At 42.8% G+C, this 24,316-nt stretch overlaps 1 protein-coding gene and 1 long non-coding RNA gene across 2 annotated transcripts; one reads left to right on the top strand and one right to left on the bottom strand.

Annotated features, from left to right (window-relative positions):
- The first annotated feature begins 74 nt into the window (after positions 1-74).
- LOC134798873 (uncharacterized) lies at positions 75-3,891 on the top strand. The gene is made up of 2 exons (XR_010145279.1): positions 75-2,495; positions 3,202-3,891. It is a non-coding gene; the product is annotated as an uncharacterized LOC134798873 (long non-coding RNA).
- A 496-nt stretch (positions 3,892-4,387) lies between these two features.
- On the bottom strand, positions 4,388-23,883 carry LOC134798865 (general transcription and DNA repair factor IIH helicase subunit XPD). The gene is made up of 20 exons (XM_063771256.1): positions 23,747-23,883; positions 23,574-23,673; positions 23,382-23,479; positions 23,144-23,300; positions 22,490-22,592; positions 21,909-22,039; positions 21,073-21,293; positions 20,784-20,917; positions 20,191-20,307; positions 19,526-19,766; positions 19,150-19,217; positions 18,567-18,670; positions 18,171-18,269; positions 17,844-17,931; positions 17,347-17,438; positions 16,946-16,996; positions 16,047-16,172; positions 13,399-13,469; positions 11,870-12,008; positions 4,388-4,558 (listed from the first exon to the last, which is right to left on the bottom strand). Exons 1-20 carry the CDS (start codon positions 23,749-23,751, stop codon positions 4,421-4,423), a joined length of 2,283 nt encoding a protein of 760 aa, XP_063627326.1. The 5' UTR covers positions 23,752-23,883; the 3' UTR covers positions 4,388-4,420.
- Between the last annotated feature and the right edge of the window lie 433 nt (positions 23,884-24,316).

Raw genomic sequence — 24,316 nt, 5'->3', positions numbered from 1 at the left:
TTAATAAGTGAAATTAGAAAAGGAGTTCCGCTTGTAATATTAGTTGTAGTTTGTTATGCAATCGGCCCCAGGGGTCCATATCTTGATCGATATTAGACTAATATTATTAGTCCACGAACTGTCAAATCGTATGGGTTACCATGACAACACACTAATAATATTAGATTAATACCGTTAGACAAATGGGCCCCAGGCCACATAATATGATATGTCGGAGTATATTTTCATTTAGATGAATATAATTGCCTGTAAATGAAACTAATACATGTAATATTCCTTTGAATGAAGATGCAATTATAGGCTCTCTAATACCGAATCTTTAGACTGATTGTATATTTAAAGTTTTATAAAATTAAGTAATAAAGATACTTAGTTACATACTTTAATGTCGAAATGGATTTATTTTATATTTACTTGAGATATTTATTTATAAAGTAAATATTATGGCACACTTTCATAAGCTAAAATAAAATTGCATGCATTTCAAACCCAACGTTAAATATTTTCAATACACGACGTTTTTAACACTAGTCTAGTATCACTAGTATCAAGACATGGTATAATAATATAAGTACTCCATTCCGAGATTCGCGTATGACCTAACTGACACGCGCCTACGTCATCATGCTGTTTACAGGTTCTCAAACTTTGAAATGTGGGAGAATTTTAACCAACGGTGAAAATTATTTTAACGGCATTAATTTTAAGTTATTCATGTAGAAACATAGTAAATTACAACAAATCTAATGTATTAAATTAAACTTTATTTATCTATACAAGACAAACGTTTGAAAAACTAATTCACGGTTACACATTAATTACCAAGCTTACGGCGTGAAAAGTTTGGAAAACACTGCGACTGCTGACACTGAGCGAGAAGGAAATAACAATTTACACGCGTTCGACAAGGATGACGGTCAGGGCATGAAGTTATCTAGATCCGAATTGTCAAATGTGCACAGCGCTATCCTGTGTTGCCAGTAGTATAAACAGAATTACCCGAAAGTCTGAAATTTCTTTCGTGAATCGGAAGATATTGCTAACGAGTAATTAAAAATGACGTGTTATTGTAAAATTTAAGCTAAAATACATATAAATGAAAATTATAAAATTATAAAGAAATATTCTAACTTATTAACCATAGGTATAATGTACCCATGTAACATGTTATGTTGAAATAAAGTGGCAATGTTATTGTGACGTAGGCCCGTGTCACTCTGGGAATGGAAGACCATGTTTTATTAGACCATGTATCAAGCTAGTCTTAATTCGGATTTTATGAATGGTGTACAGTCGACGTCAAAGATATGTTTACACTTTTGCATCTTACTCATTTGTAATAAGGCGAAAAATGTAAACATGTATTTGAAGTCGACTGTACAAGATTTAAGCTTGTACATATGTATGTAACATGTAAAAAACGACCGTGAACTAGGCTACTTTACTATTGGTTGTATACTTATAAAATATCTAAGAATAAACAATTTGGTTAGGCGTTGGTCTCGCGTTACACTCGAAAGCTGTCCGCAACGATAACATACGTGAAAGACTACGTTTAATAAAATTACACTCGATTTTATTGTGCCATTACGCATAATGACTTTGTTTTTATTTTCATGGATACGATAATGAAATGGAAATGGATCTTGTTCGATTGGCATGGATGAGATATAATGTTCTTTATTTTATATGTAGATCTCTATATTACTGCATAAATTTGATCGATAGTGCATGAAATTTACTATGGTAATATTTCTTAAGTGTGTTTTTATTAAGGCGATTGTAACAAGCTAGATTTCGTGTTAATATGATTACAAAAAGTATTATTGTGTTGGTTGTACTTGACATAGTTTATGTATAGTTGAATGGCAGACTACTAATATAATAAATAATAATAATATAGATCTCTGTTAAGATTTTATGAACTGAAGTGTCAGATCGGGGTAGTGTTCGCTCGATTGCAAAAATAATTCGACACCAGTATGTACTTAGAAAATGTAGAATCCTGACATAAAGCAACATAAGAGGTTCACTTTGATTTGCTGGTTTTACTCTCAGCTCATGATATTGCGACCAAAAGCCTTGCGTTGTTACTAGCTGACTTAAAAATAGATGGAATAAGCATTTAATGGTCAAGTTATAGCAGCTAATAATTGTAACCGCGGGTGTAATTCTGCCGCGCTAAGCATAAGAGCAGTAACTCATTTTCAAATCTCTTTCAATTGTATATCGCACAAGTACAAAGCAATTGAATGACATTTCAAAACGAGTTACTGCTCATATGCTTAGCGCGGCAGAACTTGTAGTGTATGTTTGACAAAATAATTGCATTTACTTGACTTATACCTCTAGGTAAAGATGTCCCATACAAAAGCGGGTCAAAGTAAACATGGAATAAGTGAAATTTGATAGCTTTGCGGTCCCCATCGCCGTATACTAGAAAAAAAGTAATTTCATCTCAATTACTAAAACTACTTCATTAAAAATAAATGGACGTAAAGTTTTAGTTTAGGATGGTATTTCACTTCGAGCAACACCGGCTTCCGACACATCGGAAGGGAGGGGCCCAAGCGATATCTCACCGTACAAATCTTTCTGCCATTTTTCGCGGGGGGGAAAGGTGCACACAGTCGCACTTCTCACACACTTACATACAAAATCCAATCTGTAATGACGACACAAATACATAGAAAATGACACACGTCAAAGACAAATCTTGCAAACCTCGATCTCTTTTTGTGTACGGACGAGTGACAAGTGTCACAACACGCACACTAACACATTTTCGTTAAAGTATGTTATTGTATTCTGAGAGATAAGAAGTCGGATTTGTCGCTCGACCGATCCGCAATTTGTACTGAGCGAGCAAAATCGATAAATCCAACAATTACATGAGACTAAAATATAATAATTGTGTTTGAATGTAATTAAACGTATGATATGTAAAAAAAAATATTACATGTGAAATGTAACACTTTCTTTTTGTAAATTTGATGTCCCCGACCTCTTTTTATAACAAAGAACCGAGCAAACAGGCATTTTTGTGCAGCAGTGTTCACGCGCGCATCTGGCCTCGGTCTAGTGAAAAATCCAAGTGCAACTAGTTTTATTACCCGCGCTAGATTAGATTGACGCGCTAATCTTGTACCTCGGCAGAGGGGAAATAGTGCGAATGCCGCCTCCCTTCCGTGTTGCTCGAAGGTATTTCATGTGTCCAATATCTTGGTCCAATGTCGTTGCGGCTCACTCTCTCATTAAGCGAAATGTCAGACAAAATACACATTGGACAAAGAAATTGGACAGATGGAATACCACCCTTAGCGAAAAGGATCCATCCTCAAAAAAATGTCATTTACATGAAAAAGTTTTCGTTTAGACAGAATATCAATGTTATTGACTTTTTGTTGGTTGGATCTTTCCCTAAATTACTAGATTTCCCCCAGTAGTGTGTGACTTATACATGTAGGCTGTGATATTACTTATATCAATTTTAAACTAATAAGCCTTAAGTCATTTAAGCTCTTGACGAATTAGAAGTAGACCCCAATTTTATATAGGGTTTGCAATCTGGATCCGAAATGTATGAAATTGTCTGGATCTGGATCCGCGGATCTTCCCATACATTTCGGATCCGTCGTGCAAACCCTATTTTATATAACGGTTTTATTTGTTTTCGCAACTGGTTGTTAATCAATTTTATTCAAAGATAGATCTTATAGCATTTTATATGAAGCATGCAATAAGTTTTTCACATAATCTTATAATTGCCAGTGAACTAATTAATGGCGCACAATAGATGTGTAAGGAGTTTAAAGCTATATTTATTACAACAGAGCTGTTTTGTAAGAGTTGTTTTGATTTCTAATAAATGTAATAAAAAAATGTTGCAGCCATACCTTTGTTTTATTTGTCGTTTTTCTTCACAATACAATGATATGTCTAAGTTTATACTTTACGCGTCGAATGATGGTCCCTATGACAGTTCCTTCAATCTATTTTGGGTGTGCTTAATTTAAATAAAATAATTGAAGAAATATGTTTATACCGTATTTTTTACTTAAATGTTATATTTCTAAAAGAATTAATGTGCTAAACTTCAAAAAAATGTATACAAACAACTTACGCGTAGGCTACTCCATATAAAAATAAAGTGTCACAGGGACCATTCGACGCGAGAGGTACAGGATACCAACTTGTGAAAATCGACTCTCCCACAACATTCAGGAATAAAAACATGTTTTCCGTATATCTTATATTTATTATTTTACATTAACAAAATATTTAAAAATAACAAAATTTCAATCTCACATCATACAAACCTAGAATGGACACTCATTCTTCATTGTGACAGACAGACCACATCGTGTCGTGTTTTCATACCCACATAGCGACAAATTGCTGTCGAAATGATAGTTTTAGATCAGTGCAATATGACCTGTTTTTCGATCTTATCTTGCTGCTCTCGCGACTGTAGCTGCTGCAGCGTTAGCAGCGACACGCCGAGTTGGTCCTCGCGCGTGAACGGCTGCGCCATCTGACGTAGCCAGCGCTTGCATATCTAAAACACAAGTCAGTTTAACCCAAGTACAGTCACGTCTAAAATTTCGATACAATTTTTTCCGAATTTTCGATTTTCATCTGACTGCTCGAATTCTTGTTCTAACTGATAAAAAAATATTATGTGTTCCGTATTCTACGTCAGAGGTCTTCATTGAGAGAGTAACGCCTCCGGTGTCCGATAGATGCCGCTAGCGTCTATGTAGTCGCTCCGCCCCACGCCGTGACGAAGTTCCGCTTCCCCGTCCTGCGAACTGTTGCTCGCTTTCCGCGACTCGCCGCCATGACACATTGTTTCGTCGACCGTCTTGTCCGATGGTCCGCAAATTTTTTTTTTTTTGCGTACATTTTTGCAGCATGGTGCTTTAAAATTTCCGAACCAAAGCTTGTTCCATTAAATAGTAAGATATAGCAGAGATCGCTATTATTAGTCTTTTGGCGATCCCGCGATCGAAAGTGTTTTTCGATTCTACCCACTTTTTATTTTTATTTTTCTGGCTAAATGAATTTTTACATACCATGCTGCTAAAATCGTTACCGTTAACAAGCCTGGGAGTACCTCGTGTTGTTAGTTGCGCATTGTAAATGCCTACTTTGACAGGCACGGTTCTCAGGCAGGTCGCGCATTTTCGAGATCGAAGTAGGAAGTGCGTCAGTAGTTTTTTTATCAACAAGTGGTAACTTAAGTCGCTCCGCGTTCGGAGAGGGAACGTGCGGTCATCGTGCCTGCGGCGGCCGGGACGGCGCCCGGGGCGGCGCGGAGGCGGAGGGCCTTCGCGCGCTGCTGTTGGGTGCCGCGCTTCAATAGGTCCCGCCCGTGGCACCGGCGCCCCGCGCGGCGCCACCCCCCGCCCGTGTCGCGCGCCGCGCCGGCGCCGCCGACTTTCTTCTGCTGTCGTCCGAGGTGACTCCGAGACGCCGCGACGCTGCGGGCCGGGGCCCGAGGTGTCGCGGGGCGGGCGCTTCCAGTCCGAGACTCCGAGAGAACACGCCCGCTCCTGTTGCTGCGGTCCGGCGCGGGTGGATTACACCTCTCGATCCCGTCCTGGCGCAAAGGTGAAGGCGGACCGCTCCTGCGTCCCGACTGCTCGAAGTGGAAGGAAGGTAAGTTACGTGGAAGCAGTGGAAACATTACAGTACAGCGGCGGTGCCGTTCGCCGGTCGGTTGCCGTCCGTCATAGCGTCGCTGGTGACCTACGCGCCGGTGGAGGCCACTACGATGACTCCGCCGAGGGCAACAGTGTCGCCGTGATGATGCGTACAACTACGAGCCAGCCGCCACGCGCACACTTCACCCCCCCGAACCAGCGGAGGACGCTACGATGGCGCTGCCCGCCACACGCATCGGCGCCTCCCGTGCAGGTAACGTCCGTCATGTGCACCGGCGCCTGTCGAGCTGGCCGCCACGATGGCGCCTCTCGCCTCACGTACCAGCGCCTCCCGAGCCGGCGGCGGCGGTCGCCACGATGGCGCCGCCCTCCTCACGGCTTTCGAGCTAGCTGCTACTATGGCGCCACCTGAGCCTAGCGGCGGCCGCCTCACGTACCGGTGCCTCCCGAGCTGGCCGCTACGATGGCGCCTCTCGCCTCACGCACCGGCGCCTCCCGAGCCGGCGGTGACGACCACCACGTTGGCGCCGCCCGCCACGATGGAGCCGCCCGCCTAACGCACCGGCGCCTCTCGAGCTGGCCGCCACTATGGCGCCTCTCGCCTCACACGACAGCGCCTCCCGAGCCTGGCGGCGGCCGCCTCACGCACTGGTGCTTCCCGAGCTGGCCGCCACGATGGCGCCTCTCGCCTCACGCACCGGCGCCTCCCTAGCCGGCGGCGGCGGCCGCCACGGTGGTGCCACCCGCCTCACGCGACAGCGCCTCTCGAGCGGGCCGCCATGATGGGTCCTCGCCTCACGCACCAGCGTCTCCTGAGCCAGTGGCGGCCGCCATGATAGCGCCGCCCGCCTCGCGCACCGGTGCCTCCCGAGCCGGCCGCCACGATGGCGCCTCTCGTCTCACGAACCGGCGCCTCTCGAGCCGGCCACCACGAGGCGCCTCTCACCTTATGCACCGGCGCCTCCCGAGCGGCGGCGGTTGCCATGATGGCGCCGACAATCACGCCGATGCTGCCCACCGATGCTGCAACTACGACGATGTCGTCCCTTGCAATGGAGCCCATGTTCTGTTCGCAAGAATACCACCGCGAACTTACCCGTCGCCGATGCTGCCTACCAAGCTGACGCTTGCGCCACGGTATCAGTTTTGTCCTGTCCACATGGTCCCATTGAGGTATCGCAGGCGCCTATAGTTATGGTGCCACAGCACGAACAGATCGCTAAACTCTTGGTTTCGGTTAAGGATGGCGACGGCAGATAAGGTAGTTAGGAGCCTCGTCCTAGCGTGACTCGACTGGCCGGAGTTGAAAGCGGTAAGATATGTCGATACCCAGAGGAAAATACGTCGCGTCCCTGGGCTTCATAAAGGTGCTGATCGACGAGGAGCCGTGCCGCTTCGGGGGTCCTACGACGTCTCGAGGCCAGCGAGCGATCCAACCGGAGAGCAGCTTTGCGACACGATCCTGTGCGACCGCTCACAACCGGTTGAAGGCATCTAAAAGGTCTGCAGTCCTCACATAATTATCTCTCTGCTGCCCGCGCTCTCCAGCTTAAGTTTCGTCTTACAAAGACGAACTCGTTCGCCAAGCCCCTAATAAACAAAATGGGACAAATAAACCCGCTGCGCCTGAACAAGCTCGAGTTTCCGGTGCTAAGAGAAAGGGGCCAAGAGGACTCCAGCAGTTTGCATCTGTCTGTCTTCGACTTTATCGAAACAGTTTTGTTACGCAAAGCGCCAAAATCGATTTTAGACTTGATTTCATCAGTTCGATTTCCTTAAAAGCATGCAGTACCATACCCCTATACTAGCTCAATATAGGCGTTTCTTCGGATAAAGCGAATTAGACCATCACGCTCCTAGACATCACGTGGGACACGCGGCACAGCACCCCGATTGAAAGTTTTCTTTTCGTGACATACAGGCCTGCCTTGCTGCCGAGTTTCTAGCAGAAATGAGACTCAATGCCTCCTGCTTAATAGCCTAAAATTCACAAACTTTAGTTCATGGAGGAAGGTGACACCTTCGCAGTCCCCAGCAACACTTCTGACAGCTGCCGAAAACCTCGTGCCACTTCCCTCCTCATATTATGCCTGCAGTCCGTTACAATCTCCAATAATGGTAGACAATGTACGAGGTAAGGCCCTTTCAGTGGAGAGTAATCGTTAACGGGCCGCATCTGCAGCGCTGACGACAGTAGTGTACTACAAACATACAACCGGACCGTTACAGTATACATAAAACGACGGCGACACTACATCCCTTCCGTTACTACGGCTGTCGCAAAAACTGCTGATGCCAGCAGATCGTCTACAAGTCGCGCTGGTTTCTTGCTACTTACCAGGTCGGTACAACTCCCGAGGGCGACGGTTTATCAAGTCACTGCGCGCCAGAGGGGCAGCTGCGCCCAGAAGCCGCCGAGAATATCTTCGCCTGGTAGGCGCCCTGTTAGCCAGCCTCCGCTTTCGAGAGACCTCGCACTGTGCCACGGTATTTCTTAACAGACTCTTTGAACTGCTACCATGACGCGTTTGGCAGCTGCCGGTGATACGACTTGGCATGGATGTCTCCACCTCCCAGCCTAGTCTGTTTCCTGTGACGGCGTGATGAGGAGAACCTTCACGCAGCTGTGGTAAGCTTGCAATTTACTGGCGGTCCTAGTGAACACAACGTCAGACCGCCCTTCCTAACGAGTCAACGACCTTAAGAATCGAGGCGTAGCTCCTGTCAGATAGGTCAACACCGGGCTGGCGGGATCAGGAGTGACGTCCGCTTGATGTACCTACTGGCGTGACTGGCGCATGCATGCAACATGCCAAGGGCTAACGCTACGTAGCAAACGAGACGCACCTGTCAGTGTCTCACTAATATGGAAGAGTGATAAAGAGACAGAAAGAAACTCAAGTGATCGTCCGGGGGATACTCCCGGTACTGAGTTTGTATGGCGAGAACCGGGTATTCCCGGTTCCGGTACTGTGTTTATATAGAAAACCAGTACCGGGAGCACTCCTTAGATCGTCCCCTTGTCTAGGCCGCCTGTACGCCCACAATGTAGAAATGGTCTTCATGGTGCATCAAAATTAAGATTGATTGCCAGGTACCTCTAATATCCAGTGAAGTAACGAGCTATCTCAGACATCTATTTCTATTGTCCATGTTAGCTTTCAGAACGACACTTGTTCATAAGCCTATCGGACACTATGCCTTCTTCCAAGGCTATTAATAGCGAGACCAGCGCCTCCCAAACCACCAACTTGGGACGCGAGAAATCTAATAAAAATTATTTGCCCTAACTTGAATAGCCCTACAACGTACCTATATAGAAGAGCTGCCGCACTTTTACTGTTAGCATCAGGCCGCAGGGTCAATGACCTTACTCTACTACTTTGTAGCCCGGGCAATTGCATAGATAACTTTCGCGCTATTATTTTGCGTCCGAAATTCGGCTCTAAACCAGATAACGTGTCTTACCGACTGGACTCTTAGAAGCTCCGGAATAAAGTATAGACCCAGTAAGTAGGTAGTCTGGGTACGTCAATTTGTGAGAATTACACAAAATGTTAGGGGACACTGCGCCTATTTCTTCCAGCCACAGTCTCATCCAAGCCGGCCTCGCCTATTACGATTGCTTTCGATCCACGATGTACTTAATCACTAAATTGGCTGGAAAACTATCCAATTAGCTTAAGTTAATTGGAAACATGACTTTTTCTTTAGACGATTCTATCGCCGAGATTCTGCGGATAGGATGCGATTTCGAATGAGAAATCTCTCAAACCAGTTTAACGTCAGATTGGAACCTGGGATTACAATTTAAATTCTCTTTTTCCTGTAATGTATCATTATAACGAGTCACTGTGATTTCATGGGTTGCAATAAGGCGTATATATTTATTCTTTCTCTGAATTCCATGACAGTAGGTGTAGCCCTAACGCTTGCGCGCCCGCTGACTCGCCACCAGGAGATAATAAACAGGTCTCAATGAAGACCTCTGACGTAGAATACGGAACACATAATATAAAAATTTTACCTTCCAATAAAATTGTTATTATGTTTCCTTCTACGTCAGAGGTCTGAGTAATGCCTTCCTGGCAGGCTACTAGGCTACTTTTATGCCGACGGTACTTCTCCTCAACAATGTGTCATGGCGGCGAGTCGCGGAAAGCGAGCAACAGTTCGCAGGACGGGGAAGCGGAACTTCGTCACGGCGTGGGGCGGAGCGACTACATAGACGCTAGCGGCATCTATCGGACACCGGAGGCGTTACTCTCTCAATGAAGACCTCTGACGTAGAAGGAAACATAATAACAATTTTATTGGAAGGTAAAATTTTTATATTATACGTTAAAAAAAATTAAAATCGGTCATCATTTAGAGGTTGCACAACATCAACAAAGATTTTTCAAATAACCAACGACACTACAGCGGAGGGTAGAAAATGGTTTAAAAAGCGGCTACCATCAAGGCGGAGAGTAGGGTGATACCGAACCTTCTACATATAAATAAATTTTAAAATTAGTAGTAAACTTGTATTTTGGTTACTCGATCAATGTTCTAGTTAAGATTTTTCAGTTTTTCCACCTTTTTCCAAAGGAAAAGTGCTTTTATCGTGTTTTAGACGCAAAATTTAGTTTTCGCATTCGATTTTAGTATCAGTTAATTATATTTTGTCATTTTAGAACATAGTTCATTTTCACGCAATGTATGGGGTTCTCACTCTACCTTTTCAAATTGTGCAACCTCTAAACGTTATTCAATTCTTTTGAAAATTGAAATAGATAGTTTTTAGGGTAGAGAGACTCCATTGGTGAGCAAAGTCAGGGAAATATTACAACTTTTTTTCTCCATACAAAAGTGAAACACCCTAATACACATTTTTAGACGTGATTGTGCCCAAGGGAGAGTTGCAATGGATCTATATCTGAATCCCTAAAGTCTTTTCTCCTATTTTTGCATTCCCTAATATTGTTTGTCATAATGATCAGTTGTTCTAACACTCGTATACCCTAATTTTGGTTTCCCTATTATCGAATGGCCGATATTTATTTGTCCTAATATGTTTTTCCCTAATGGCACTTTCCATATTGAGTATTTATCCTAATGATATGTAGCATAATTCTTTTTTTGCCTAATTATTGTTAGGCCTAAAAATTATATATCCTAACCATCATGTTACCTAATTTTACTTAGCCTATCGTTGCTTGACCTAACACTCGTATGCCCTAATTTTGATTTCCCTATTTGGTTTCGTTTTTAAAATGCTCGCAATTCCAACCTAACCTAACCTAGCCCACTTTTGTGGCAGCAGTTCGTTTTTGCGAGGATCACAGTTCTAACCTAACCTAACCCACTTTTGTGGCAGCTGTTCGTTTTTGCGAGGATCACAGTTCTAACCTAACCTAACCCACTTTTGTGGCAACAGTTCGTTTTTGCAAGGATCGCAGTTCTAACCTAACCTAACCCACTTTTGTGGCAGCAGTTCGTTTTTGCAAGGTTCGTATTTCTAACCTAACCTAGTTTTAACAGCAGCTCGTTTTTACAATGGTCGCAGTTCTAACCTAACCTAACACACTTTTGTGGCAGCAGTTCGTTTTTGCGAGGGTCACAGTTCTAACCTAACCTAACCCACTTTTGTGGCAACAGTTCGTTACCATTCATTATGGAAAGTAATTGTTATGATAATTGATCAATAGGAAAGGTAACTGTTATGAGAATTGATAATTAGGGCAATAGCCATTAGGTCAAAACAGTTAGAGCATATTATTTTATGCCAAACATTGTTAGGGATTTCGAAGAATATGGTAAAAATCATTAGGGATCTTGATAGTTATGGTACAAATGCTTAGGACAAATGAGTCTTAGGCTAACCATTACATTATGGAAAATAATCGATATGACAATTGATCGTTAGGGCATGTGCCCATTAGGACAAACCAGTTAGGGCAAGTGACTTTAGGACAAACGTTGTTAGGGATTCAGAATGACACCCGTTGCAATTTGGTACCGTGACCAGGATGACAGGGTTGTGGATTGTGCCGTTCTAAATAACATTCTCCGTGACTGTGCAAGTGTTATTTTAAACGTCAAACTTGTATGAAATTACGACGCTTACACTTGCAGTCTGTGCTATCAAAATCGCTGCCAACTTAGCTTGGTCTGACTCTATTTTACAAAGTGTAATTTTGCGTCGTCAGAGTTGTACTAACCTGCACGGCCTCTTCCGTGCTCAAGTTGCACAGTGAGTCCTTGAGATGCTCCTGTATCCAGCGCGGCAGCTTGGTGCGTTTGTCGGCGCGACTGAATCGCTTGTCGGCGAACACCATGATACCGTAGTCAGTCTTACCGCTGCCGACAAAAAAGGTTTACGTTACCTGATGCATAAACGGTTAAATGCCACTTTTGTTTAGTAATGTGGATATTTACAAAGACTTTAAATTCTAATAGACTATATCCCTTCAAGTGGCGCCAGCAAAAACGCCAAAAGTAGTCAAGTGGCGGGGCCCCGGTGGGTGGTCAACGCAGATTAAGAAAATTTTACAAAATCGTCGATTTAAGCTTTTCTATGTTTGAAAGCATATTAAATCACATATTGTTAGAATCAGCGTTATACAGGCTATTTGAATATAGCAATTAAATTATTCTAATGTTTATACATTTGGCCAGACCTAATCAAACTCCGGAAGAATGACAGTTTTCCAGCTTCCTTGTTAAAAATGACTACCACCATAAACCTAATTGATTATTGGAGGTAATTGCTATTTAATTATCAAAGGAAGACTTTTATCTTTAAGATTAAATCAATAAAAGGGACCTAAGATACAATTTCTATTACAAAACAACCTCTTAAAAAACGAGACTGACCTCGGACTAGGCGGTCGCTCCCGAATCAATGGTCCTCACCTACAAATTTTATACCAAGTGTTTTTGTGTTTCTTATGGTATGCTATCCTTCTCTAACTCGCTACCTAATTTTGAGCGCTAGAAGAGCGTAACTACAGGGTGATTCAGGAGACGTGAGCAGGACTAACACTGCGCATATCGTTCATTATAAGCAACTGTTTCGTATCAGTATTAGTGAGGATAACGTTAATTTTCTAGTCGTGTTGAAAAAAAAAGTTATTATTTTTTTACGACATGCATGGTCACCCTAAAATTAGAATACTAAACTACCGATATTCTGTGTCAAATTTAATGTCATTACTGTCATCACGGTCTGGTTACTTTTGAAAACTCGTATCTCACTCAAGTTTGACAGTTTATTTTCTTCGTAATCAAAATGCCATTACGGTTAAAGAGGTTTTATGTTTATCAATTAGGTCCTGTAGGGTGACCATGATTGTTGAGAATTAAATTTGCCCTCACCAAAAAGTTAAAAAATAGGAAAAAGTGTTGTTGTTTCTCCTAAATACGACGGTGATCGATCAATTATCAGTTACTGAGTGTACAGGATTAGTCCTGCTCACATCTCATGAATCATCCTATATACTTAAATGCGTTCAATTTCACCTCTAAATATGTCAACACCTCATTAACCACTCACTGGTGGATGACAGTTTACTGGTTTTCGCATCGACCATTCACGGGTTGACCGCCACTTGCAGGGATATATAAAATTAGATACAAAAATACTTAAGTACATAGAAAATATTCGTATTCTGCGAACAAATCACACAAATAAATGTGTACGTTTTGAAATGTACCTATGGATTGTTTTTTTTTATACGGTGAATCTTACCGAAGGGCTCTGCCGACGCATTGCGCCGCGTGCCTCATCGCGTCGAACGTTAGGAAATCGTTTTCACGAATCTGAAACATGGAAAACTCCATTAGTTAGTCTATCCTGTAATTTTCGTCTTTTTGGTGCGATATCGTCAATTTCTTGAGTTTTGTAAGAATAAGGGCCAGTTGCACCAACCACATTTGACAGACTCATCAACGTCAGCCGGCGCGCCCCGGCGCGTTACTATGAAACTTACCATGCATAAAAATTTAGCGAACTCTTTAACGATACGAACAGTTTGGTGCAACCGACCCTAAATTAGGTACATTTTAAATATTGATATCATTGAAAATAATAACTAAGTATGAGTCTTTTACAAACTACTGAAAATGGCGTCAATTCTTAATTTTAAACGTGTTAAAGTTTACTTTTGTCAGTAGAATCACTAACAAGAAAATGTCCTAGAAAATGTTTTAGTAGTGAGACAAGCATGTTTTTGGAAAGGACCACGTCTTTGCACCACTAATCATTAATCACTGTGAAGACCCCGAGCTCACCTGGAACTGGTCGCGCAGGTACTCGAGGCGCGCCTTCAGTATGCGGCTCTGCGTGAACACTTACGGGATGCCGAACAATATGAAGACCCCGAGCTCACCTGGAACTGGTCGCGCAGATACTCGAGGCGCGCCTTCAGTATGCGGCTCTGCGTGAACACGTACGGGATGCCGAACAATATGCTTGACATTTGTATAATTATAATCAATTCTTATTTTCCTACTTGACGATCATAATATAAATTCGTATAGATTAGTGTAAAATAATTTATATTGTAATTTCATATTATGAAATAAATAAATCTAATCTAAATCTAATCTAATCTATGAAGACCCCGAGCTCACCTGGAACTGGTCGCGCAGGTACTCGAGGCGCGCCTTCAGTATGCGGCTCTGCGTGAACACGTACGGGATGCCGAACAATATGAAGACCCCGAGCTCACCTGGAACTGGTCGCGCAGGTACTCGAGGCGCGCCTTCAGTATGCGGCTCTGCGTGAACACGTACGGGATGCCGAACAATATGAAGACCCCGAGCTCACCTGGAACTGGTCGCGCAGGTACTCGAGGCGCGCCTTCAGTATGCGGCTCTGCGTGAACACGTACGGGATGCCGAACAATATGAAGACCCCGAGCTCACCTGGAACTGGTCGCGCAGGTACTCGAGGCGCGCCTTCAGTATGCGGCTCTGCGTGAACACGTACGGGATGCCGAACAATATGAAGACCCCGAGCTCACCTGGAACTGGTCGCGCAGGTACTCGAGGCGCGCCTTCAGTATGCGGCTCTGCGTGAACACGTACGGGATGCCGAACAATGTGAAGACCCCGAGCTCACCTGGAACTGGTCGCGCAGGTACTCGAGGCGCGCCTTCAGTATGCGGCTCTGCGTGAACACGTACGGGATGCCGAACAATATGAAGACCCCGAGCTCACCTGGAACTGGTCGCGCAGGTACTCGAGGCGCGCCTTCAGGATGCGGCTCTGCGTGAACACGTACGGGATGCCGAACAATATGAAGACCCCGAGCTCATCTGGAACTGGTCGCGCAGGTACTCGAGGCGCGCCTTCAGGATGCGGCTCTGCGTGAACACGTACGGGATGCCGAACAATATGAAGACCCCGAGCTCACCTGGAACTGGTCGCGCAGGTACTCGAGGCGCGCCTTCAGGATGCGGCTCTGCGTGAACACGTACGGGATGCCGAACAATATGAAGACCCCGAGCTCACCTGGAACTGGTCGCGCAGGTACTCGAGGCGCGCCTTCAGGATGCGGCTCTGCGTGAACACGTACGGGATGCCGAACAATATGAAGACCCCGAGCTCACCTGGAACTGGTCGCGCAGGTACTCGAGGCGCGCCTTCAGGATGCGGCTCTGCGTGAACACGTACGGGATGCCGAACAATATGAAGACCCCGAGCTCACCTGGAACTGGTCGCGCAGGTACCCGAGGCGCGCCTTCAGGATGCGGCTCTGCGTGAACACGTACGGGATGCCGAACAATATGAAGACCCCGAGCTCACCTGGAACTGGTCGCGCAGGTACTCGAGGCGCGCTTTCAGGATGCGGCTCTGCGTGAACACGTACGGGATGCCGAACAATATGAAGACCCCGAGCTCACCTGGAACTGGTCGCGCAGGTACTCGAGGCGCGCCTTCAGGATGCGGCTCTGCGTGAACACGTACGGGATGCCGAACAATATGAAGACCCCGAGCTCACCTGGAACTGGTCGCGCAGGTACTCGAGGCGCGCTTTCAGGATGCGGCTCTGCGTGAACACGTACGGGATGCCGAAAAATATGAAGACCCCGAGCTCACCTGGAACTGGTCGCGCAGGTACTCGAGGCGCGCTTTCAGGATGCGGCTCTGCGTGAACACGTACGGGATGCCGAACAATATGAAGACCCCGAGCTCACCTGGAACTGGTCGCGCAGGTACTCGAGGCGCGCCTTCAGGATGCGGCTCTGCGTGAACACGTACGGGATGCCGAACAATATGAAGACCCCGAGCTCACCTGGAACTGGTCGCGCAGGTACTCGAGGCGCGCCTTCAGGATGCGGCTCTGCGTGAACACGTACGGGATGCCGAACAATATGAAGACCCCGAGCTCACCTGGAACTGGTCGCGCAGGTACTCGAGGCGCGCCTTCAGGATGCGGCTCTGCGTGAACACGTACGGGATGCCGAACATGAGCACGGCGCGCCCGAGGTGATGGTCGAAGTCCACGCCTTCTGATACCTGAAGTACAACACTTATTTTACTTTTCACTACACCAACTCGAAAAGGCTTACTTTGCACTTCAAAAACTAATAGCAAAGTTTCATTTTATTCACATGTGAGGCAAAGTAATCAAATGCAAATTTTGAGTTGTTTACTTGTTTGCTGGTAGAATTGCATTCCATTTTTCGAACCACTCGCTACGCTCGTGGTTCAATGTTGGAATCTTTCGCTTGCTCGGGTATCAATATTAGCACGAGCGGTTAAACAACAATTTTGCCCCCTTGTAGTAAAACAAATAACTATTCTCTATCTTCTTTTTCAGGTGCCGTCTGCTATTGCATTTTGCAAACCATTATAGCAATCTGAACCTTCGACACAGCTGCTCTGAAAAGTGACCGTGTGCTTTTTGGAACCATTGGCGCAGATTTCTAAGCCACGATATTCTTCCTCCGATACTTCTTTCTTCTACTTTTTCTATAGGTAATACTGACTACTCTGACTGGTAGGGAATGCTTTGTATGATGAATGTTTGCTATTGTGAAGTGCTAGAAAAGTGAAAATCGCTCCAGTTGTTTATATATCCTGACAAATACGATCTAGGTATTGTTAAATCAAGGGAACAGGCTATTGCTGAACGAGTGAGTCACATCTTCGGCCTTGCCTTCCGCCCGCCCGCCGCCAGGATGACAATCGTTTGCAGAAAAAAAAAAGAAACTATTATCTCTCTATCACTCTTCCATATTTGTGCGATAGAGACAGCGTTTCGAATTAAAAATATAATGTATCGTTACCTTGCCTCGCGCCACGGACAGCAGCACGGCTCCTCGGCCGCTCTCGCACGCCTGCACACAACTATACATTAACTAACTGAGAATCACTATACAGCTGAAATCAAATATCAAGTCAGCTCAGTCAACAAATATACACGGTGGTTAAAAAATAACTGCCCGTTGCCAGGGAGGCTTTGGGATTATACTGAGCAACTTTTACTGTAGGTCCGTTTTCTATGGGAGGGTAAATTTTTTTTCGCGATTTCGGGGTTGGTCCTATAGTAAAAGTTGCTCAGTATAATCCCAAAACCTCCCTGAGAACGGGAATGCAGTTATTTTTTGGCCACCGTGTATAGTGAAAGACATTGAACTATTTTTTATTTTGACGTTAAATCGGTTAAGATGTGACTGATGTGAGTTACCTTTATGTAATTGACGAGTGCAAAACTAGTTTCGGCCGAGTCTTGTGTTTCGATAAAAAGCAGCTTGTGCCTTTGTAAATTCGCCACAACTCCTGTAAATTTAAAAAAGGCTTAACTAAGGTGCGTCTCGGAGAATGTATCTTGTATAGTAAAATATTTGAGAACCAAGGTACATTTGCGGGTTGAAATAAGTTTTTTTTGTCAAAAAAATATTTTTCGTTACAAGCTTTAATCGCTGCCTTTACTATTCTTTCAACAGTCATCGAGGCAATTCTAACAAACCCAAACACAATAGGTTGCGTTGTTTTATCACAGAGTTCCTATGGCAGCTCGATGGTACCATAAAATTTCATTGTCACTTACATATGTATGTGAACTTTCAGCTCAATTAAATAATAGGCAGTGGGTCTAATTTAGCCTGCAAGATTTGACCCGAACATGCATACATTGCAAGTTAAATAAAAGCTTGTAAAAAGTAGTACGCTAACATAGTATACCTTGGTCATACCAGGCGCCAACTACGCTCTCCAGATAAAGGTACGAAGTGAAGAAACACACCACTCCGTCCGGCACGTTTGCTGCTATCTGTGGCACATAAGGGACGATTTTTGTTATTTTGATGCCGTTTTTTTTCGTTAGTTTTAGACAAAATTTGGCTGGTTTGAAAAGCTCTGCCGAATGAAAATATACAACTCGAAGTAATTCAAAGATGGAAGTTAATCTGCATTGGGATATTGTGGAAGGAGGCCTGTGTACAACAGTAGGACTCATATAGGCTTCTGATGATTACGATGAATAATAATAGGATGCCCTTAGCCCCTCACCTCAACTAGTAGTTGTCCGTAGTTTCTAATTACTGCAACGTCTTCCCGCGTCTCGTATTTTGACGATATCGTCACCTGATCGCTGCCTTTTGAAACTATCTGGAAATGAAATATGTAGTATAGAAAAAACAACAAATGGCAATTGACTTTGACTGACAGCGTTTGACTTTTTTTTGATTATTGTAAGAGTTGGAGGGAAAAACACTCCATGCAAATTTTTAAAAGCTAATTCTTATAATCATTAAAAAACCGTACCTAATAAATCAAAATTACATCAAATAGCGTCAAAATATTTTCTATAATGTTAATATCCAGAGAACAAAATGAGGACTACGTTTGTCTGGAGAAGCGGTCACGTGCCTTGGTCCCATTTCCTATTAAAAACGATATACTGACCATAGGCAGTATGCAGGGCCGCGCCAGCGTCATGGTGAAGGAGCTCATGACGACCGGGTTAAAGTCCAGGATCTTCGGGTACATGTCTAATGGCGACAACGTACCTGGACAAACACGACTGTATTAGGTTTCTAATAGTAAAATATTTTTTGTCCAATGTGTATTGCATCTCACATTTTGCTTAATGAGAGAGTGAGACGCAATGACATTGGACAGGTGGAATACCACCATTAGGTGGGAAGTTCACTTGGCTTCCAAATTTCAAAAGTAAAGATAGACCCTTTCATATAATTCCGACCGAACACTCGTTTGGCGTCAATCGCATTGTGCGCACGAATGCCACAACGCGATTGGTTGATGAGTTGTGCAGTCACTGCACGATTGGCTGACATTCGTCGCACAACGCGATTTGACATCAATGTTCTGGTCCCATTCGTAGTGCTTGTGCTTGACTTCAAGTTTGCTATGCTGAGAAGAGATTCAGGATTATATTGCCGGCCGGTCTCGCTCAAACATCTGAGCATAAGTAAGTCTAGACTAAAATTGTTTGTTCAAAATAAATACAAATTCTTCCTAGTGGTACCTGAGGTTATGATGACTGTCTGGAATCTGGCGAACACCGGCCTCATGGCTATTGATGAGTCCATACACCTGTAACAAATATAATATTTTATTTGCTCCTACTTTTTATAAATTATACTGTAAAGTGCAAACATGTTTCAATAATATTTAAAGAGGACTTAAACGGAACGGTAAGCTTGTCTTAGATAGTTATTTATCAACCATAGTGAGTTTATTAGAAACTTAGTTCGCTCTCAACGTCACATGGCGATCCTGCCAATAGCCTATAATGAGTCTAATTTGTCGTACCTATATCTTACTTGTTCTTTGTAATGTTTTTCAGAGTTTATAGGTATATGTATGTATGTAATTAAAAAACGTATTAAAATGAGACTTACGAGAAATGCAGTATAGGATTTGACACAGTCGGTGTTTTATCGTCAAAAGGCTCAATGATAACCACAAAACCCTTCGTATACGTGGACACTAAGGTAGCCAGATGCGCCACCAGGGTCAGCGCACCCAATTGTCCCGGATCCGGGATCTCCAGTGTGCGCATGAGAGAAGAGAGTCGAGATGCGCAGAAGCGGAGAGGTTTGCGCTCAATGCAAACGCGGGCGGCTACGTCTTTTAGGAAACCTGGGAAATGGGAATTGGTATTTAAAATAAGTAGGTTAGGTACAGATGTAGTGCATAATTTTTTCCATCGTATTTTTACGGAAACGTACGTGTGTCTTGCTATTTCATTCAGTCTCGGTACAAAAAGTACTGAGGTTGACTGAAATAGCATGACAAATACGAACATTTCCAAGAAAATACGATGGCAAACAATTATGCATTACATCTGTACAGGACAATTCCGTCTAACTCAAATTCGGAATTAGGATGGTCCACATGGAACGAGCCAACTTCGCGATGAGTATATAAACTGGGACTCATCTACCTTTTACTAAAAATCACTTGGCAACTTTTTTATCAACCGCCTAAGAAAAGTAGTAGAACAGTGGTAGAACAAATTGAGCCTTATGCCTAATGTTATAGAGTAGATGTTAGCTAAATGTACCTGCAGGAGATTCCTGGACAACGTGCTGGATCCGTAGCCGAGTCTTCAGATATTCTATAAACCGCTTCAGGAAACCCAAGAAGTGCTCTGCATTGCGTATGTTGCCGGGAACCACCTCTGTTGAAAAATATGTTACTTATATTAGAATTGAAACAGTGTCTGAAGTAGCTTGGGTAAATTACACTTTAATTACATAACCTTTAACAAAAATAAACCTACTTCACAAAACAGTTTAAAATTCCATCACTTCCATTTTATCAAATGTGGAGAGCAAATGCATCAGTTACTATAAAAACATTCATACCTCTAACATAATTTGTGAACAGTTCCATCGATTTCTCCAGGACTCTATTTTTGTATCAGGTCAGGTTTGAAAGGTCAAACAAAGTAATAGTGGCGACGAATTTGACACCTTCCTCCTCGATATTTTAAATTTGGTTAAAAAACTTCTTGCCTTTTTATTTTTAGGGTTACAACGTAGACGTGTTTCACGATAGCGCCTCTTAGATACATACTTAAGAGGCGAATATTGACTACGTAGTCAGAATATTAGTCTTGTCTAATACAATGAGGTAAAAGAATTTGGCGCTCACCGTTGAGCACCTCGTCGGGCAAGATGGGGTTTCCTAAGATGGCGTCGGCGTCTCGCTGCTCGGCCGCCTCGCGTAGTCCGGTCACCATCTGTTCGTATTCTTCCGTCAAGCGCGCTGCGTCCTCTTCGCGGATCCTGTACAATACATTATAGAGAAGAAAGCAAACATAGAATTAGCAATAACAAAGTTTAGCAATGTCATCATTAATATCAAATTTCTATGAAAATATGACGTTTATAATGACATTTACTTTGTTGTATTCAAGTTGGTGCAAAGTAAAGTAACTTACTGAGCCACAGCTTTCTCTAAGTTCTGTAGCGCATTTACACTCTTGTCGATAGTCCGACGTGTGATCTTCACGCTCAGTGAGTCGATGCACACGTTATCGATGTTATGGGCTTCATCGAACACCACTACGGCTTCTTTGTTCAGCTCTTTGGAGACCACTTCCGCGATCTTTGGGTCGAGGAGGTAGTGGTATGAGTATACTACGATTTCGGCGTGAATTATCTGTGAAAATATTAAAAGATTTTTGTTAGGATAAACAAACGACATATATTTATCTGCTTATAGCAAACTTTTAGCACAGAATAAATAATAGTACTAGGTACAGAAGACTCACTCTCTAACAAAACGCGTCTGTTACGATCAGGACAGATATGGCCGCTAGGTGGAGACAGCGCCACGCGCGGCTTATGGCTAGCCACCAAAATTGGTGTGGAACGGATGTACTTTTAGCTACCTGTAGCAAAGCGACGAAATCGCGGAGTGAGCCACGCCTGCTTTTAGTAGATCATTGGTGGGCCTTGTCTTTGCAATAAGGTTTACCATGATATTTTTATAAATAGGAATTTGATTTGATTAAAGAACAAGCAAAGAAGTACATAAAAATTGACTAGTGAAGTGAATTGCGCATTTTGTTAAAAAAAGTTGTACTTATTATTTATAACACGGCTGACTGTAGGTCTTATTTAACAACTGTCATTATGGGATCAATCCTGAATTTGGTAAATCATTGAAAAAGACCCCGTACGTCTGTCATCCGCACTGTTCTGTTATCAACAGTTCGTACATCTCATTGTAATCGACTGATGGTCAGTCAACAGTGTTCCCCTGAGTACTTACGGCAAACCGTGACAGGAAGTAAGGGCACCAGTTCCGGTCCGCGCCATACTGTTTCAGGTCATCCATAGTATACACTCCGTAGGGTAGCATGGACTCCTTGCCTTCTCTGTTGAAGCCCTCGTAGAACTGGCCTGTCAATACATAGGGTTTAACCTCCTAATTTTATAATCAATAGTGAAGGAAATAAGGTTGAATTTCTTTTGTCTAAACAGCGATGAAACAAAAGAAATGCAGTTCTCCAGGAAGATTCGTGGCGTGTTCTAAAACGGGCAAATCGTAAGTTTACATAATGGCTACATATGACCGGCACGACCGCCCTGTGAAGCAGAAGATGTGAGAATATTGGTGGGGTGGAAAGTCAGAGTTAAGACAGCAAATGTGGTAAAGACATACGCTTTCTTGGGCACAAATATTTATACAGTTCTAATTTAAAAGGGTTGTCATTGAAGTAATCAATACAACAAGCAGCAAATATGAATTGGCTAGATTTCATCTTCAATAAGATATTTTTGGCAATTCTGTTTTGGTCTTTGACATATACAATACTAATGATCAAATCTTGCTCCAAATCACACACTTACATATAGGTACATCCGGATTCCTCTCATGCCTGTTCCGTATGTAACTGGCGGTGAGAGAGTGACACTTGCCGTCTACCAATTTGCCCTCTCTTTCTCTTGACACCTGCAGTGAGAATGGAAGGGTTATTCAGGTAAGAAATTATTGAATATTATTTTTAGAGTCATGTCCACATTATTGCAAGTATTGAAGTCTAGAATCCAATATTTTATTATAAAGTACAGATTTATTACAAAACCTAACATGAATGACGTTCACTGATGTTGGGCATGTAACTTTATTTTTCTTATACTTCTGATAAAGCTAAGAAAAATGTAATGTATCATATCCAGCATGACAAGCAATAATAATGTGACTAAGATATCCATGAGATTGATATGACAGACAGATCAATTATTTTGTTTAGTTACATTTAATTTACAACTTTTTTGTCACGCATGCAATAGAGTATTTAAGACTAACTTCGGCCTGGCCAGCCACATAAGGGCTCATGCTAGACAACGTCCATAATGTTTATTTAGGGTTGCCATCATCGAAAACAATGAGGACTATGTATATGTATTTGCAACAAAACATTTCAACATGTTTGAATATGTCTGACTATCAAATGCCATGACTTACTACAAAAATGTAAAACTAGATTCAAATATACATGCCTCCGGATGTATGCACAGGTTCTTCCGAGAGCTGAGCACAACTCCAACCAGGCTGGGTTTCTCACCCTGCTGCTGCTCATAGTAGTTTATCAAATTTTTCAACTCTTCTAGAACCTTCTCTATCTCAGGTACTGTACGGGAGCAGTAGATCAACTTTCTGTAAAGTGATAAATATATAAACAAATTTATGTAAACCTGGAGTCTAAGTCTAAGGATTTTTCTACATTTCTAAGCTTACCTCACATGGTGTGGATTCTGAATCATGTATGCAACAATCAAAGACAGCAAAGAAATAGTCTTTCCAGTACCTGAAGGCATTTCAAGAAGACCATGGCCCTGAAATTAAAAAATAAATAATAGTAAACATAACCTCAAAATGTTATTGTTGTGTACAATTTTTAGGAGTAAAAGTTATTTGATTAGTACTTACTTTTGCATCCAGTGCCCTTTTTAACTCCAGCATATACGCATATTGCTCTGGGTAAATGTAATCGTAAGGGAAATACACCAACAAACCATCAACAGTCAACCTAAAACAAAAATTTACAATTTATCACACAACATGACGATAATGAAAAATTTACTGGTATAAATACAGCGTACTTCATTTTGAATGTTGAAATACTTTATTCAACTGTAAAGAGTTATATTTTTCAAGTTTTAAAATAAATAGAAAGATGCGCTTCATGAACCGGGCGGCATTTTGTTTGGGACATTGGATTTGGCTTCAAAGAACAAATGTCAATGTCAGTGCCGCTGTCAGTGTCAATCCTTGTGCGTTCGGATTTTAACTTTTGTTCAAAGTTGAAAATGATTATAAAAACCTCAAATATCCAAACGATTTTGATTTGTTTACATTTATTATTGTATAGGAACCAAATAGGAACACGTTCCCAGTAAGAATAGCTGGGAATTTAATTCTTGATGTATTACTGTCTGTGCTTTTTAACAAAATATATAGTTTGGCAAGCCATTACCGTCAGTACAATAAGGCGGCAATTTTTAAAAATGTATGTAGGCGCGAAGGGTTGTGCTCCAATAGAAACTTTGAATTCTGCCTTTTTCTACTGACAAAGTGGGTTTGCCAGAGTAATGTGCCTACACTGTTTAGAAAGAGCGGCAAACTGGTAATAAAAGGCTACCTACACCGGGAAAAACGAAATTTTGGTTTAC

Source organism: Cydia splendana, chromosome 17 (assembly GCF_910591565.1).
Source record: "Cydia splendana chromosome 17, ilCydSple1.2, whole genome shotgun sequence".
NCBI lineage: Eukaryota > Metazoa > Arthropoda > Insecta > Lepidoptera > Tortricidae > Cydia > Cydia splendana.
The sequence above is the reverse complement of the archived record's forward strand: the minus strand, read 5'-3'. Positions and strand labels throughout refer to the sequence as shown.

Excerpts from the sequence above, each read along its gene's own strand:
- LOC134798865 (XM_063771256.1), bottom strand. Across the intron at positions 16,997-17,346 it reads CACTCGTCAATTACATAAAG|GCGTGCGAGAGCGGCCGAGG; the intron begins GTAACTCACATC and ends AGTTGTGTGCAG. Across the intron at positions 13,470-16,046 it reads ACCTGCGCGACCAGTTCCAG|ATTCGTGAAAACGATTTCCT; the intron begins GTGAGCTCGGGG and ends TCCATGTTTCAG.